A 17,460-nucleotide genomic window follows, 5' to 3' on the forward strand; every position below is an offset into this window, starting at 1 on the left:
CTGTCATATCACAGATCACTGTGACAGATCAGCGATCTGACACAGGCACTGCAGAAGGCTTCCTCATGCCTGCGCTTTGCAGGCACTGAGGAAGCCAGCTTCCTCAGGCCCCCGAAGGCCCCCGTCGCCATCTTGGATTCGGGGGCCTGCAGGAAAGGAGCCCCCCACAGCAGCGCTGCACATTGCGCTGCCGTTGGGGGGCTCAGGGAAGCACGGAGGGAGCCCCCTCCCTGCCGATGCTTCCCTTTAACCCCCGGTACACCGCGATCATGTTTGATCGCGGTGTCCAAGGGGTTAACGTGTCAGGGGCGGTCCGTGACCGCCCCTGACACATTGTGCCGGGTGTCAGCTGTGATAATCAGCTGACACCCGGCCGAGATCAGCGGCGCTCACCACGTGGGCGCCGCTGATCGCGCCGACGTACTATCCCGTCCATGGGCATAGGGCCCCATGGACGGGATAGTACGTCGGATGGCAGAAAGGGGTTAAAAAGAGAAAACACAGTAGTTTTGGTGTTTTCGTTCATATTCTCTGAAAAAAGGCCAAGAAAGCAAACATTCTGCTGGGGTATGTAAACTTTTGAGCACAACTGTAGATAGATAGATATAATATATATAAGTAGAGAAGCAGCTGGAAAAATCCTGATTGGAGGTGTGTCACCGTTGTGGCTGTTCCTACAGACCTCCAAGGAGTACCATTCCCAGACAGACTGTCTGGTGGAAAGGTTCAATAAAACCCTAAATGACATGTGGAAAAAGGTGGTGGAGAAGGATGGCCAAGACTGGGACATATATATTTGGCCGCACACAGCATTGACCTCGGCCACTGAGGGACATTGAAGCCCTCAACCCTGGATCTCCTGATGAACCCTTATACTTTAAAAGGGGAAAACGCGTCTGATGGCCGATAAGTAGCATAGTTTTTTTTTTTTTTTTGTAGTCTAACCATTATATGCCCAGAACTGCATGTTGGTTTGAATCTCTGGGAAGAGGAGTCCATCTCTCAGTTATGAAGGGTCTCCTATAATCAATAACCTATCTAGGTTACATTTTGGCTCATGCATCTGTATAAGATAAGTCCATTTTTTTAGTACTACTTGTTAGCAGACTTACATCTTTTGAGATATATTTCCCTAAATAGTTACACTCCAGAGGACATAAACCAATGCTTTGCTTTGATAATTGTACTATTACACACCTCGGTTCTACCCTACACAGGGGCTTAATAGCATCATAAGACTAATTGGCCATTAATTTAGGACTTTAAGATAGTTAGGACTAGAGTCCTTTTTTGACTAACCCCCATGAGACTATTCTGTCTCCCCTTTAGGGGTATTTTGATGGTTCTATCCATGTATGTGGGTGTTTTTTCTATCTTTAGTATGTCAAGGGTACATCAGGGCCTTCAGGGTTACTGACGTTGTTCGGGAGCGTTATGTCAATAACTAGGGAGCCAACCTCCGCTGATAGGTAGGATGACTCAGGGCATTCTAGGGAGAAATTAGTGTGGGTCATTATATTTAAATAAATGTTTACATATTTCTGTTTTTCCATGATGGCCCATACCTATTTTGAATACCATTTTTAAGTATTCATTGAATTTTTTCACTTTTAGTATAATAATAAGTATCATTAAAAGTTATATTTTAGGGGTCTATATTGCTTCTTTGGTTCTAATGCTATTGAGACCCAATTGGTTTATCCACATATACAGTGAAGGAAAGAATTATTTGATCCCTTGCTGATTTTCTGGATTTTATTTTTGATATTCTATCTCTCAATGTTAAAATTAACCTACCCTTAAAATTATAGCCTGTTCACGTCTTTGTCAGTGGGCAAAGTTATAAAATCAGCAAGGGATCAAATACTTATTTCATATCACACCATGCGTCAACACTCTGCAATTAACAAATACATGAATTCCAGTATCACTGTTTATATACAGTTAGGTCCATATATATTTGGACAGAAACAATATTTTTCTAATTTTGGTTCTAGACATTACCACAATGAATTTTAAACAAAACAATTCAGATGCAGTTGAAGTTCAGACTTTCATCTTTCATTTGAGGGTATCCACATTAAAATTGGATGAAGGGTTTAGGAGTTACAGCTCCTTAACATGTGCCACCCTGTTTTTAAAGGGACCAAAAGTAATTGGACAGATTAAATAATTGTAAATAAAATGTTCATTTCTAGTACTTGTTTGAAAACCCTTTGTTGGCAATGACTGCCTGAAGTCTTGAACTCATGGACATCACCAGACGCTGTGTTTCCTCCTTTTTGATGCTCTGCCAGGCCTTCACTGCGGTGGTTTTTAGTTGCTGTTTGTTTGTGGGCCTTTCTGTCTGAAGTTTAGTCTTTAACAAGTGAAATGCATGCTCAATTGGGCTGAGATCAGGTGACTGACTTGGAATTCAAGAATATTCCACTTCTTTGCTTTAATAAACTCCTGGGTTGCTTTGGCTTTATGTTTTGGGTCATTGTCCATCTGTAGTATGAAATGACGCCCAATCAGTTTGGCTGCATTTGGCTGGATCTGAGCACACAGTATGGCTCTGAATACCTCAGAATTAATTCGGCTGCTTCTGTCCTGTGTCACATCATCAATAAACACTAGTGACCCAGTGCCACTGGCAGCCATGCATGCCCAAGCCATCACACTGCCTCCGCCATGTTTTACAGATGATGTGGTATGCTTTGGATCATGAGCTGTACCACGCCTTCGCCATACTTTTCTCTTTCCATCATTCTGGTAGAGGTTGATCTTGGTTTCATCTGTCCAAAGAATGTTCTTCCAGAACTGTGCTGGCTTTTTTAGATGTTTTTTAGCAAAGTCCAGTCTAGTCTTTTGATTCTTGATGCCTATGATTGGGTTGCACCGTGCAGTGAACCCTCTGTATTTACTTTCATGCAGTCTTCTCTTTATGGTAGATTTGGATATTGATACGCCTACCCCCTGGAGAGTGTTGTTCACTTGGTTGGCTGTTGTGAAGGGGTTTCTCTTCACCATGGATATTATTCTGCGATCATCCACCACTGTTGTCTTCAGTAGGCGCCCATGTCTTTTTGCATTGATGAGTTCATCAGTTCTTTCTTTCTTTCTTTCTCAGGATGTAGCAAACTGTAGATTTTGCCACTCCTAATGTTGTAGCAATTTCTCGGATGTTTTTTTTTCTGTTTTTGCAGCTTAAGGATGGCTTGTTTCACCTGCATGGAGAGCTCCTTTGACCGATGTTTCCTTTACAGCAAAACCTTCCAAATGCAAGCACCACAGCTCAAATCAACTCCAGGCCCTTTATCTGCTTAATTGAGAATGACATAACGAAGGGATTGCCCACACCTGCCCATGAAATAGCCTTCACCACAGCTTAAATTAACTCCAGGCCCTTTATCTGCATAATTGAGAATGACATAATGAAGGGATTGCCCACACCTGTCCATGAAATAGCCTTGGAGTCAATTGTCCAATTACTTTTGGTCCCTTTATAAACAGGGTGGCACATGTTAAGGAGCTGTAACTCCTAAACCCTTCATCCAATTTTAATGTGGATACCCTCAAATGAAAGCTGAAAGTCTGAACTTCAACTGCATCTGAATTGTTTTGTTTAAAATTCATTGTGGTAATGTCTAGAACCAAAATTAGAAAAATGTTGTCTCTGTCCAAATATATATGGACCTAACTGTAAAAAAATGTAGGGTACTTAGTTACCATTTTCTGATCAATAAGCGTAAAAGCCATCCAATTATGACAAGGCGACCGCATATGGATGGTCTGTAGCTCTAAGAAGTCATCTTAACATGTTCCCAGATACGTCTCAAATGAAATGGTAGAAAGATAGGAACCAGGCTCCGCTTCTAATGAAATATTTTTGGGAAAGATGGGTGGATAAAGGGTGCACAGCCCTGGAGCCTGGAGAGACCGACCCCAAATATCAACTTAAAAAAAAAAGTGCTCGCACACTTAGTAACCGGACCAAATTTTTGAAATCTGACCAATGTCACTTTATGTGGTAATATCTCTAAAACACTTCAACAAATCCATGTGATTTTGAGATTTTTTCATGGCACTTTATAATTTATGATAGTGGTGAATTTGGGTCAATATGTGTTGTCTTTCTTTACAAAAAAAATATCAGAAATTTGAGAAAAATAGTCATACCATAGCAAAACATTAATAACTAATATTTCTCCTTCGTCTCATTGGGAGACACAGAGACTGTGGGGTGTGTGCTACTGCCGTCTGGAGGCCGACACTAAGTATACAAAAAAAACAAGTTAGCTCCTCCTCCGCCGCATACACCCTCGCCCCGATAGCGGGCGGAAACCAGTTTTTGCTTAGTGGAGGCACACGCAGTCTGGGTCTCTCCAGACTATTTTTTTTTTTTTTAACATTTTCTTACTATGAAGAGGAGACAGGGGCGACGGACCCTATTGAAAGGGTCCGATTTCCCCAAACCATCAACGGGCGACCACGTGCGAGTGTCCCTCCACGTTCTCTCTCCCGCGACGTGGGACAATAGGCCAGACTTAGCCCTGTCCACCCCTAGGTAGCGAAACCATGGGCTTGCACAGAGGCACAAGACTAGTCTGTGTGGCCCCACGGCTACACCAACGCCAGGTGGCGGTACTGCGTGGTGGCGGACGGTCCCTCTCCTCGCCCAGCCAAGGCGGACGGAGCTAGGGTGCCTGCACCGTCCGAAGATATGGGTTACCTCAGGGTAAGCAGGGCTCCTGGGCAGCGGGAGGTTTCCAGGCCAGGGCTGCGGCGTACTCTCCAGGGGTTGGAGCGGCTCCCCTCTCCTGCCTGCAGGCAGAGCAGGAGGGCTTCCTCGGCGCGGCAGGGGCAGCGGCGTGTTCCCCTTCTCCCTTGCCACGGCCCTCTGCAGTGGCCGGGCTGGGGAAGGAGCGCACGTAGCTGAGTAGGCGCCGTTTAGAGCGCCAGTTCCGGGGCGAGGTAGGCCGCGGGGAAGAGGGCTCAAATTTAGCCCGCGGCTTCGGCCTAGGCCGCGGGGAAGGCCCGCCCCCCGGTGTGGCGGGCGGGCAGGGCCGAAATTTAGCCCGCGGCGTCGGCCTAGGACGCAGGGGGAAGGCCCGCCCCCGGCGTGACGTCAGATCCGGCGCCCGCCCCCCGACGCGACGTCAGATCCAGCGCCGCCCCCGGATACTGGGCAGGTGCTGGATAAAATGGAGGCCCCGGCGTCAGAATGGGGTAGGCCGCGGTCAGGAAGCATCGCAGCCTACCCAGGGAGACCAGCTGCTGGGAGCGATCAGCAGCAGCACAGGAGCACGGGGAGACAGCAGGAGCTCGGGTAAGTGCGACCCCGTCTTGGCCACACTAGGGCAGGTTTTCCTCCTTCTCCTCATACCCCTAGATGCCATAAGAAAAAAAAAAAAAAATATAGAAAAAGGTTTTTTTTCTGGCCGTTTGTTCCGCAGTATGTCTGGAAAAGGGAAGAAACACACCTTCCTTTATACCGCATGCGTTTCCTGTGGGGCTGTGTTCACGCGAGCGCAGCATATTAAGATATGTGAGGCCTGTAGTTCCGAACGCGCCCAGGAGCCCTCCCCGCCAACGGAGCCCAGGGGGTCGGAGCCCCCGGAATGGGCGTTATCACTGTCTCGGTCTATGGGTTCACTTACGAAGGCGATCGAGACCCTTCAGGCCCCGGATAGGGGTAGAGACAACGGCTCTCCGGTTTGGGAAGGTTCATCCACCTCACATGAGCCGCCGGCCTGCAAGGGCCGTACCCTCTCTAAGGAGACGTACGGGGAAAGAACCCATATGGCGTCTCCGGGCCCTTCCGGTGCTTCGGCATCTGTGAGTGCGGCGTCTCGCTCTCCATCACCATTGTCTGAGAGCGAGCAGAGTTCGGATGAGGACAGGCAGGAAGCCTTGGATCTGGATATTCCCGGGTGTCGGGAGACAGTAGACAGTCTCATTGAGGCCGTCAATCAGACTCTTGGTATTGAGGAGGACGTCTCCCTGACCGCAGGGCATAAAATATCTTTTAAAAAGGCCAGGCGCCCACATAGGGTGTTTAGCACTCATCCAGAATTCGAGGACACGGTGCAGCGGCACAGGGAACGCCCAGACAAGCGTTTTTCAGGGCAGAAAACGCTAGAGACAAGGTACCCGTTTGCACCAGAGTTCTGTAAAGAGTGGGCAGAATCTCCGATTGTGGATCCCCCAGTGTCACGCCTGGCTTCAAGATCGTTGTTGTCGGTGCCTAGTGGTTCTTCCATTAAGGACCCCACGGATCGGCTCATAGAGGGTCTAGCCCGCTCGGTGTATGAGGCATCGGGGTCAGCGCTTTTGCCTTCGTTCGCAGCAACATGGGTGGCCAAGGCCATGATGTCGTGGTCGGAGTCTTTGAACAAAGTCCTGCAGGACAGAGACTTGCCGGTAGAGGTGTCTGAGATAGCAAATCAGATCTCGATGGCAGGAGACTATCTAATTAATGCTTCCTTGGATGCGGCTAATTGCGCGGCGCTAGCCGCAGCAAACGCTATCGCCATTAGGAGAGCATTGTGGCTAAGGCTATGGCGGGCCGATTCGATTTCTAAAAAGTCGTTAACATCTCTGCCTTATTAGGGTAATCGGCTTTTTGGAGAGAAGCTAGACAAGCCTATTTCAGATGCCACTGGGGGAAAGAGTAGCTTTCTCCCACAGCAGAAGAGCAGACCGCCCTTTCGTCAACCACAGGCGCGCTTTCGAGCATTTCGCGCCCCAGGATGGGCATCAGCGGCCGGTTCTACTGCCCCGGCTCGTCACAACCAAGACAGAGAGCACCAGGTCACGTATAGAGCCAACCCGCTGGGGAGGATGCGGGTCCGTCCACCCAGGTCAAGGGGAGCTAGGTCCCAAAGGCCCTTTACAAAATGACTTGAGGCATCAGGTACCCGAGGACAGCAGAGTAGGCGGTCGTCTGCTCAGGATCCGCCACGTCTGGGTCAAGGTGGCACACGACGCATGGGTGGCGGAATTGGTGTCATTCGGGTACAAAATAGAGTTTATCGGACACCCTCCAAGGAGATTTTTTCAATCCCGTCTTCCCAAATTGCAATCCCGGGCAGAGGCATTGCTAGGGGCCATCAGGATTCTTCTGTACAACAGGGTCATTATCCCGGTACCAGAGGGCGAAGAGGCCCAGGGATTTTATTCCAACCTGTTCGCAGTCCCCAAGAAGGACGGAACAGTAAGACCGGTTTTGGACCTAAAGCTCCTAAACAGGTTCATCAAGGTCAGGCACTTTCGGATGGAATCCCTCCGGTCAGTGATATCGGCCATGGAGCAGGGAGAGTATTTGGCCTCAATCGATGTGCAGGATGCCTACCTGCACATCCCTATTTTTCCTCCGCATCAGAAGTTCCTTCGTTTTGCGATAAATGGCCGGCATTTCCAGTTTGTGGCTCTGCCGTTCGGGTTGGCCACGGCACTCAGGGTTTTCACGAAGGTGATGGCGGTCGTTATGGCCATTCTTCATTCTCGGGGCATAGTAGTGCTGCCATACTTGGACAACCTGTTAGTGAAAGGACCGTCTTTTCAGGCATGCGAGGAGAATGTCGGCATCACGCTGGATACCCTATCCCGCCTGGGATGGTTAGTCAATGGGAAGAAGTCATGTCTTACCCTGGCTCAGAGGATTCCATTCCTAGGGATGATTTTTGACACTTCCCAAGGGTTGGTAATTCTCCCTCAAAACAAGGCCCAGGCGCTCCGGCAGGGGGTTCGGAGTCTTCAGCGGCCAGGCCCTCACACGATTCGATTTGGGATGAGGGTGCTAGGGAGGATGGTAGCAGCAATAGAAGCAATCCCGTTTGCGCAGTTTCATCTTCGCCCCCTGCAGCATGCTCTTTTAGCAGCATGGGACAGGAGTCCTTTCTCCCTGGATCATCAGTGCAGGTTGTCCCTTCAGGTCCGGCGGGCACTGCAATGGTGGACGCGCGACTCCTCTCTCCTTCAGGGGAAACCCTTTCCTCCAGATCAATGGCTGGTGGTTACAACCGACGCGAGTCTTATAGGTTGGGGAGCAGTGTTTCGTCATCACACAGCACAGGGGCAGTGGTCTCCCCAGGAGGCCCTTCTGCCGATCAACTTGTTGGAGATTCGAGCAGTGCGGTTGGCGTTGCAGCATTTTCAGCACTGGCTAGTGGGTCGCCCAGTCCGGGTCCAGTCAGACAACGCCACAGCAGTGGCGTATGTGAATCACCAGGGAGGCACGCGCAGCAGGGCAGCCATGCGCGAGATAGAACACGTACTCCGTTGGGCCGAGAGGCACCACTCAGTAATTTCAGCGGTCCATATACCAGGCGTGGAAAATTGGGCAGCAGATTTCCTGAGTCGGCAGGGGGTTGTGGCCGGAGAATGGTCCCTGCACCCCGAGGTTTTCCAGCAGATTTGCCAACGGTGGGGAACTCCGGACGTGGATCTGATGGCTTCCAGAGAGAACGCCAAGGTAGACAGGTTTGTTGCCCGGGCTCAGGACCCGCGAGCGATTGCAGCGGATGCGTTGGTTCTTCCATGGAGCCAGTTTCGGCTCCCGTACCTGTTTCCCCCTCTGCCTCTTCTCCCGTGGGTAATCAGGAAGATCAAGAGGGAGAGGGTTCCGGCAATTCTGCTGGCCCCAGACTGGCCCCGTCGAGCCTGGTACGCGGATCTGGTACAGCTCCTCGCAGACGTGCCATGGCGTCTACCGGAACGGCCAGACTTACTGTCCCATGGGCCGATCTACCACCCAAACTTAGGGGCCCTGTGTTTGACGGCATGGCCGTTGAGTCCTGGGTCCTGGGCGTGAGGTGGTAGCCACGATGATTAACGCCAGGAAGCCGGCCTCGGCGAGGATCTATCATGGTACTTGGAAGGTTTTCTTTCTCTGGTGTCGAGAGCATGGGGTTGCGCCTTTGTCCTTCTCGGTTCCCAACATACTGGCTTTTCTGCAGTCAGGCCTGGACACAGGGTTGGCTCCGAGTTCCCTGAGGAGACAGATCTCGGCCTTGTCTGTTCTGTTCCAGCGAAAGATCGCTAGCATTATGCAGGTCAAAACTTTCATTCAGGGAGTCTCGCATCTAGTGCCCCCCTTTAGAGCTCCCTTAGACGCCTGGGACCTTAATCTGGTGCTGGGGGCCCTGCAGGAAGCTCCTTTTGAGCCATTGCAGGAGGACGGATTGCCATACCTTACCAGGAAGGTCGTGTTTTTGGTAGCAATAACCTCTATTAGGCGGGTCTCGGTTCTGGCAGCCCTATCCTGTAGAGCACCGTTTCTGACCTTTTTTAAGGATATAGTAGTCTTGAGACCACCTCCGCCGTTCCTGCCGAAGGTGGTGTCCTCGTCCCATATTAATGAGGACATCGTTTTGCCTTCATTTTGTCCAGCTCCAGTACACAGGGTTGAGAAGGCGCTCCACACGCTGGACCTGGTGAGGGCCCTCAGGAGGTATGTGTCGAGGACAGCGCCTTTTCGCCAGACAGATTCGTTATTTGTGATCCCTGAAGGGCGCAGGAAGGGGCTCGCAGCCTCACGGTCGACCATAGCCAGATGGATTCGCCTTACTATTCAAGAGGCTTACCGTATTAGAGGCATGCCGGTTCCACCTGGAATAAGGGCGCACTCGACTCGGGCAGTGGGCGACTCTTGGGCGCTTCGGCATCAGGCTTCGGCAGAGCAGGTATGCAAGGCGGCAACGTGGTCAAGCCTGCACACGTTCTCTAAACATTACAACGTACATACGCAGGCTTCGTCGGATGCGAGCCTGGGTAGGAAGATTCTCCAGGCAGCAGTGGCACACCTTTGAACAGGTAGGCATGCGGTGTAGATTGATGAGTTGCTCCCACCCAGAGACTGCTTTGGGACGTCCCTCAGTCTCTGTGTCCCCCAATGAGACGAAGGAGAGACAGGGATTTTTGTGAGTACTCACCGTAAAATCCTTTTCTCCGAGACGCTCATTGGGGGACACAGCACCCACTCTGGTAGCCAGTTGGCTTTTGTTTATTTTTGATGGGTATAAACCCTTATTTTGTAGGGTGGTCCTTTTTTTTCAGACATATAATTTTCTGCGGTAGAGCTAAATTGCTGTCAGCTTTTCCGACGGCTTTGGCACTAAACTGGTTTCCGCCCGCTATCGGGGCGAGGGTGTATGCGGCGGAGGAGGAGATAACTTGTTTTTTTGTATACTTAGTGTCGGCCTCCAGACGGCAGTAGCACACACCCCACAGTCTCTGTGCCCCCCAATGAGCGTCTCGGAGAAAAGGATTTTACGGTGAGTACTCACAAAAATCCTTGTTTCCCACATACCTGCTTTACATCAGCACCATTTGTAAAATGTTCTTTTATTTTGTTAGCATTTTAGGAGGTTTAAAAATGTAGCAGTAATTTCTTTTTTTTTTTTTAAGGATATTTACATAATTTTTTTAGAGACGTGTCCAGGTTTGTAGTGACTTTGGCGGTCCTAAAAAAAAAACGCATCCCCTGACATATTGAAAACTGCTGTCAGGTAGTTTATTAACCTTTCAGGTGATTTTGAGGAATTAATGCAAAGTGACATGACAGGAATGAGAAAGTGTTTGTTTACCACCTAAATGTCGGTAACTTCTGAACTGACCGCTATAGCCGGGATTCTCTAAGGCCGCTATTTGGCCATGAACTGCCATGGCAAACATCAGGACCACACAATCATGATCTCGGAGTGCCAGTGGGGTTAATTGGGAGCCCCCACACTCTATCAATTTATATGGGGTTTATGGGGTTAAACAGATATGGACGGTGCCAACACTGATCGTGGCTGATACAGCAAGTTGTCAGCTATTGTGGACAGCCGACAGCTGCTTGATCATCACCTGATATGAGTGTCTTACATCTCTCGTCAGTAAAAAGACATATTGGCGGCCATTAGGGGGTTAAACATGCCCATGTACAACACTCTCGCCAATATACATATATTTGTTTTTTTTTTTGTCAAATGATTAATCCTCCTGAACCTCCAGCAACATGAATCGGAGACCAGCTACCTGTTCACAAACTTCTGTGCTCTACTTTGAAACGTTGCAGAGTTTGAGTTAAGCAAAATGAAATAACAGGTGCCCATTTAGTTCCCTTTTTTACAGCTGCTGGTCATCTTTTTTGTTGTATGAAGGTTTGCTTCTTCATTACACTTGTAGAGAATTCCATGAAGGCAAAATGCCTGGAAGTAGAAATCTCTCTCTACCACTGGAGGTCCCTGCAGTCCATGTGACGCGCACTTGTGTGATTGTAGTGTAGCAACCGCAATGAGAGCAATCTTACTAGAATAATGAAACAAGAAGCAAGAAAGTAAATAGAAAACTCCAATTCCAACTGAGTTATCTTTTTTTTTTTTAATTTATTTATTAGTAGCAAGTAATTTAAGCATCTTATTGTGCCCCAATTGCAGTTTGTCACCTTTTGCATGGGATTGGTAATAAGTTGCTGAATGCTGTTGGTTCCACCGCTGGGACTTGGGACCCCCCAGTCTTATGATTGTTACCTGGCCCCAGCAAGATGAGATTTCTGAAGTCACGTGCACATGCCGCTTTTGTTTTCTTTGCAGATATGACCATCAAAGCATTTTTCCAACTCTTCAATTCTTTCAGCTTACAAATGGAAGTGAAAAAAACTCAAAAATCAAATATGTGTTAGCCACCACTCTGATTTTTGATGCAGAAACTAAAAAAAAAAAAAAACACTGCAAAAATGCCACATATGAGCATACCTTTATAGGTGGCTTCTGTGCTATAGAAATGAAATATGGCATTTTTTTTCCCTGACCCTCTTGGACACGTAATTTTAATTTTACATTAATTGTCAATACTGTTTTGGACAATTAAAAACATTTTTAACAAAAAAAAAAAAATCATCTCCCCCCCCCCCCCCCTCCACTCACCAAAAAAAAAAAAAAAAAGGAAAAAACAACCAAATCTTGCTGAAAGTTCCCTGCTTCTTATAGTTTGCAGTCAGGAACTCTGGCAGTGCCAGACTCAACTTCCCCATGGGAAATTCGTTGCGCAGAACATTCATAAAATGCTCCACTTGTTGGGTGAGAGAGATGTTCCCTATGTCCCAGCCCGACGCTGTCTGACCCGTGCAGGGGGAAAGAGGATAATCTGGAAATGCATGCTTACACCGGTTTGGACAGCTGATGTCAGCGCTGTAGTAATGGCAACACATGTACGAGCTGATTGACGCTTAGCAGGAGGCTCAGATCTAGTCCTTGGAAGCTGGTCTCCAGCATATCCACGTGCAGCTCTAGCTATGCTCAGGATAAATGCTATATAGGGAGAGTTTATGCCCGACTTTCAGATTTATGCCTCAGGAAGATGGATATAAATCAAAGCAGCACCGACCTCTTTAACAGAACCTCTGTCCTGCCATCCTACTTAGATGTGGTGGGCTCGGACATCTCCTACGTACCTCTAGCTAGATTGTGAGGAGTGGTTAGTTTCATGAAGTAAAAAGCCATTAACTCGCCAAGCATATATTTATCCTAAATAATGGTAGTTTTGCCCCTGTGGTACAAGATTTTCAAAGTAAAATGTGTTGGTACCTTTTAGGGGATCAACCTCCGTAATATACGGTAATCTAGACCACATCCTACTTCTGTTACATTGTGAAATAAAATATATTTTTTAAATATTTTCTGTTTTCCAAACTTTGCGTCCATCTTATGCTTATTCTTTGGGTCCGTCACATATGGTGCACCCTACCATCCAGAAATATGGGAATTATTCCCCAACATTCACCTAGATATATTATCTATTTTCTGTTGAAATCCACAGATGTGCTGTGATCTAACATTTCTGGGCCCAAATGCCAAATCTTTGAGATTTTTTTCCAACTATAATGTCATTTTTAGTGCTGGTGCCTTAGTGTAGGAACGGAGCCCCCTTAGACACCAGGGCACAGGTATGACTGCAATTTGGGCCTTCCTATAGTAGGGCCTCACTTGGTAAAACTGGAGAGAGGAGTCGGTATGGGCATTTACGATCAGACGGAAGTCTTAAATGCAGGAATAGTGCAGTATATTGAAGAGATGAGGCAGCATAATTTTTTCCTCCTCCTTTCAACTACTTGCGTGTAGAAATCTTTATGGGCTGCATTATGGGCACCATGTCGCATGGTGCAGTCAGGTAACATCTAGCAGGATCTACATGTTGATAAGGGTGCGGGGGTCCGTAGATGTAGACACAAGAGAGGCTGCATGTCCCAAACCATGTGCCAATTCTAGCCCATTGTACAAATACGGTTGTGCGGAAATGATCTAATGCAGAATGCATGGTGGCCATGGAGTGACAACAGTGCTAATAAGACTTGCTGTTGTCACCTAGTACATTTAGGAGTATTTGCTAAGCAATGGGCCCAGACACAATTTACCTGACCTTTTATTAGTTAGAAACCTAAAAGAAAAGGCAATGACATCCAATGTGAGCATTCACATAGTTGGATTTGAGTTTAACCCCTTCCTGATTTACAGGGCTATGTGCCCCCTCCCCGTGCAATCAGAACGTGTATCTACAATTCTCATTTTAATGGCAGATCGCCTAGGACAAAGACTCAACCCGAATCCCCTGAGATGACATGGAGCTGAAATGCTGAGCTCCATTTCGCATAAAGCGCTCAACACAGCGCTGAAAATGAGCATTGTGTGTAACACTGGGATCTGAATGTAGAAAACTTCCTTACTCCATTTGGGCCCTTGCCTTAGAAAACTGTAACTACGCAATGACATGTAGTTAAGAAGCCTGCCGGGAGGACATATATAAATTTATAATAGGAAAACGTGATAGAAATGGTTTTCTTTTATTTCTTTTTAGACCTTGTTGCTATTTTTTCCCCTTATGAAAACAAACAAAAAAATCAGACGCAGATTTTGTCTTGGCACCACTTTAAGGCTATGTGCACACGCTGCGGATTCTGCTGCGGTTCCGCAGCGTTTTTGGCCCTGCGGAAACGCAGCAGTTCCGCAGACATGGTACAGTACCATGTTACCCTATGGATTTTAAAAACCGCTGTGCTCACGCTGCCTTTTTTTCCGCGCGGTTTTGCTGCGGTTTATAAACCGCAGCATGTCAATTGTTTCTGCGGATTCCGCTGCGGTTTCACACCTTTAACATAGTAGAGGTGGAAAACCGCAGGTCACTTTACCTGCGGTTATACCTGTGGTTCCGTGCGGAAAAACCCGCAGGTGAATCCGCAGTGTGCACATAGCCTAAAGGTAACCTGTCACCACATTTTTGGCCTACTAGGTAAAAGTATCATTTAATTGCGTTTCAGCTATGCGTTCCACAACTAGTTCTGAAACCCCCTGACTCCCCTTGTATCACCCATAAAAACCTTTTTTATTTGTCCCACGCTGTATGTTAATCTGTTAGGTCCGGTCTGATGGCCGATGCCTCTGTTCCATCACTCCACCCCTCCTCAACTTGCTGTACGCATTCTTCACTGTGAAGATCGCAGATCGCGTACATATTTTGCTCGTGCGCATTGAAATGTGACCTCGCGCATGCGCAGTATGCTTTGCCCAACTGAGGGCAAACCCAAAAATCAGTAGCATACACAGTTGTTTCTTTTGTCCCGGAAGTATTTTGCGGCCATGCGCACTACTGATTTTCGGCTTTACCTCGGGCAAAGCATACTACGCACGCGCAAGGTCATATTTCAATGCGCACGCTCAAAATCTGTACGCGATCTTCACAGTGAAGAATGCGTGCAGCAAGCCAAGGAGGGGTGGCGTGACGGAACAGAGGCAACGCCCATCGGACCGGACCAAACAGATTAACATACAGCGCGGGACAAATAAAAAAGGTTTTTATGGGTGATACATGGGGAGTCAGGGGGTTTCAGAACTAGTTGTGGAACGCATAGCTGACACTCAATAATATTTTTACCTACTAGGCCAAAAATGTGGTGATAGGTTCCCTTTAAAACCTCATAGGTGCCGCAAAGAGGGAAAAAAAATATTTATTTTAAAATGCAAATTTAAAACCACCTTCATAATTTGTCACTCCAAAAAATGTACCATAATTTTGCTGTGTGCATTCAGAGATTGGCCCTGAGAGGGTTGATCAGGGAGATACTAGACCTGCTATTACCTGAAGCTGGCACCCTATCATGTACTCTATATTTGCAGAGCAAACTTCTTCAGTAAAACTGAACTCTCTTTGAAGATTTGCGCCTTTGTTCTGGATCTGCACATCTCTTAGGTGATTGATTGCATAGTGCTGAACGTTGGCACGGGAAATTCTCACGGGTAATATCTGTTCTTTGTTCCAGATTCGTACTCCTTTGTTTCACCTTTGGTCGGTTCTTTCTTCTTGGCACTAACCCCAATATGGATTGTGGTGGCATCAAAACATCCGGCGACAAAAACTGTTCTGCACTCTGGCTGGGAGCCAGTCATTACTGCAATGCTTATTAGCAGGTTGGTGTTTAGGTTTTTTTGTTTTTTGTTGTTTTTACTTTTCTGTTCTTGTTTTCATACAAATATGTAATGGTTTATTCGTTAATCCATTTATGCGAAACGACAGACGGTGTCATTTCCGCACAAACAGCTTATATGGCGCAATTATAAAACCGTGCTGTGGTCCCTACAGCGTCCAAAATATGCCGATTTTAGCTGTAAAGGCTGATGCCCATTTTAGTTGCTGGAAAACATTTTTGTGGGGCTTTCATGTTTCTGTTTTAACTACTACATATGTTACTGTACCAGTACATGCAATTTTGTAAAACTCTGCTCAGCCCAGCAGGATGCCTCCAATTCACGCCGTTATGGGAAGATGGCGAATGTCAATAAATATATAGAGATATTCGCCTACATTTCCCAACATATGGTTAAACTATCAGCAGGAGGCAAATGAAATCTCTCCATGATGTTTTTCCAAACACATAGTCATGTAAATTTGCCATATGATGTGACAGATTGACAGGGACTGTTTATGCAGTACACGTAAAGGGTAAGAAAACAGAAAAATTCTGATTTGTGTGTTATTTTTTTTAGAATGATGAGCGGTAACACTGTTTATTGCAGATACAATCATAAGAATCTAAAATAAGCCTACCAAAATTATTCCCTGATTTATTCCAGTTATGGTTTTTTTTTTAATCAAGTAGCTTTTGTTAAAACAGTTATCATAATAAATAGCAGAATATTTGGTAATAACAGTATTTATTTGTACAATACATACAAATGATCTGGAAGTGTGTATACCCATTATGTGCCTACGTATTAGAATCGTATTCATTTTCCTCTTCTTACCACCCCTCCCCACTGAACACCACCTCTCGTTTATTTGGTGCACACAACAAAAATCAGGACTAATTAAAGGAAAAAAACAATACATTAAGATTCAATACTATCTATCTCTTATTCTCGGCAATAGAATAATTTAGAACTGTCAAAGTATTAATAAATTGAAAACCACATCTCTTGCCAAAACGTGAGACACTACTGCTGGGCATCTAATCCAGTCACCCAATTGTTTCCCAAATTTAGCAATCTCTCCCCTTTTGGTATAGACCTTTTTTTCCATCAAAATTGTTTTATTCAGACACCGAATTATTTCATTCCTAGAGGGAAGAACATTCACCAAGCAATTTTTACCTATTATATTCCTGGTCTGGTATAGTATTTTAGGTATGGCCGGATGCGCTGGAGAAGTACACCCAATGTCCCACACTAGATGCTGAACACAAGATTTAAGACTAAGGGGGATATAAATTCTAAAGACCTCCATAAGTAGTCTAACACCACTCTCCCATAGCTCACCTAATTGAGGACATGCCCAAAAGATATGGATCGTGTCAGCTCCTGAACAGCAATCGTCTACTCCATTTTACATACAATTTTGGGGATTCTATAGACCCTGTGTACCAGAAATAATTGAGAACGTCTCTGGGCTGTATTAATCGATACCTTTCCAATTGATTCCAGAACATCATCCCACTTCTCAGATGATATATGTCCCACATGTAAGATGCCCAAGCAAGGTAGTCGTGGGCAAGCTTCTGTTCCCACTTGCTTTGGCATCCTACAGACAGCACTTGTCCCAGTCCTGGTGTGCTGCTGTGTGTGAGGTGCATCTCACTTACTTCACTGCTGCAGGCCTCTTCTGGAACCAGGGCAGCAATCAATCCAGGAGACACGAGGTTCATAAAAACAACCAAACTTTTACTTGGTGAATGGCCGCATTTACAGGCAGGTATAGAGGATAAGGCCCAATGAGTTGTCATCTTCCCTACAGGTAGCGGACACAACTTCAGCCCTGTCTGGTGGTTCGTATAGGTAGAACATCCCTTTTACTATCTTCTCTAGCTCCACAGGATCTTCTCCTTTTCTAGCAGTATTATCTGGTTTCCATCTCACTCTGCCTCTTAGGGTCTAAATGTAGTTTCTCCTGCAGCTTCTCACAAGGAGTGTGCCCCGGGCTCCAATGTCTATCTCGAGGTTCCCA

At 46.7% G+C, this 17,460-nt stretch overlaps 1 protein-coding gene across 1 annotated transcript in view; it reads left to right on the top strand.

Moving 5' to 3' along the window:
- Positions 1–17,460, top strand: part of SLC41A2 (solute carrier family 41 member 2) — a 157,303-nt gene that overhangs the window by 93,205 nt on the left and 46,638 nt on the right. The window contains exon 7 of the mRNA XM_073575130.1: positions 15,284–15,431. Within this exon, the coding sequence (XP_073431231.1) occupies positions 15,284–15,431 (148 nt within the window). The remainder of the gene's footprint in view (positions 1–15,283; positions 15,432–17,460) is intronic.

The sequence above is a fragment of the Dendrobates tinctorius genome, unplaced genomic scaffold, assembly GCF_039654945.1.
Source record: "Dendrobates tinctorius isolate UK_male_01 unplaced genomic scaffold, ASM3965494v1 ptg000043l, whole genome shotgun sequence".
Lineage (NCBI taxonomy): Eukaryota > Metazoa > Chordata > Amphibia > Anura > Dendrobatidae > Dendrobates > Dendrobates tinctorius.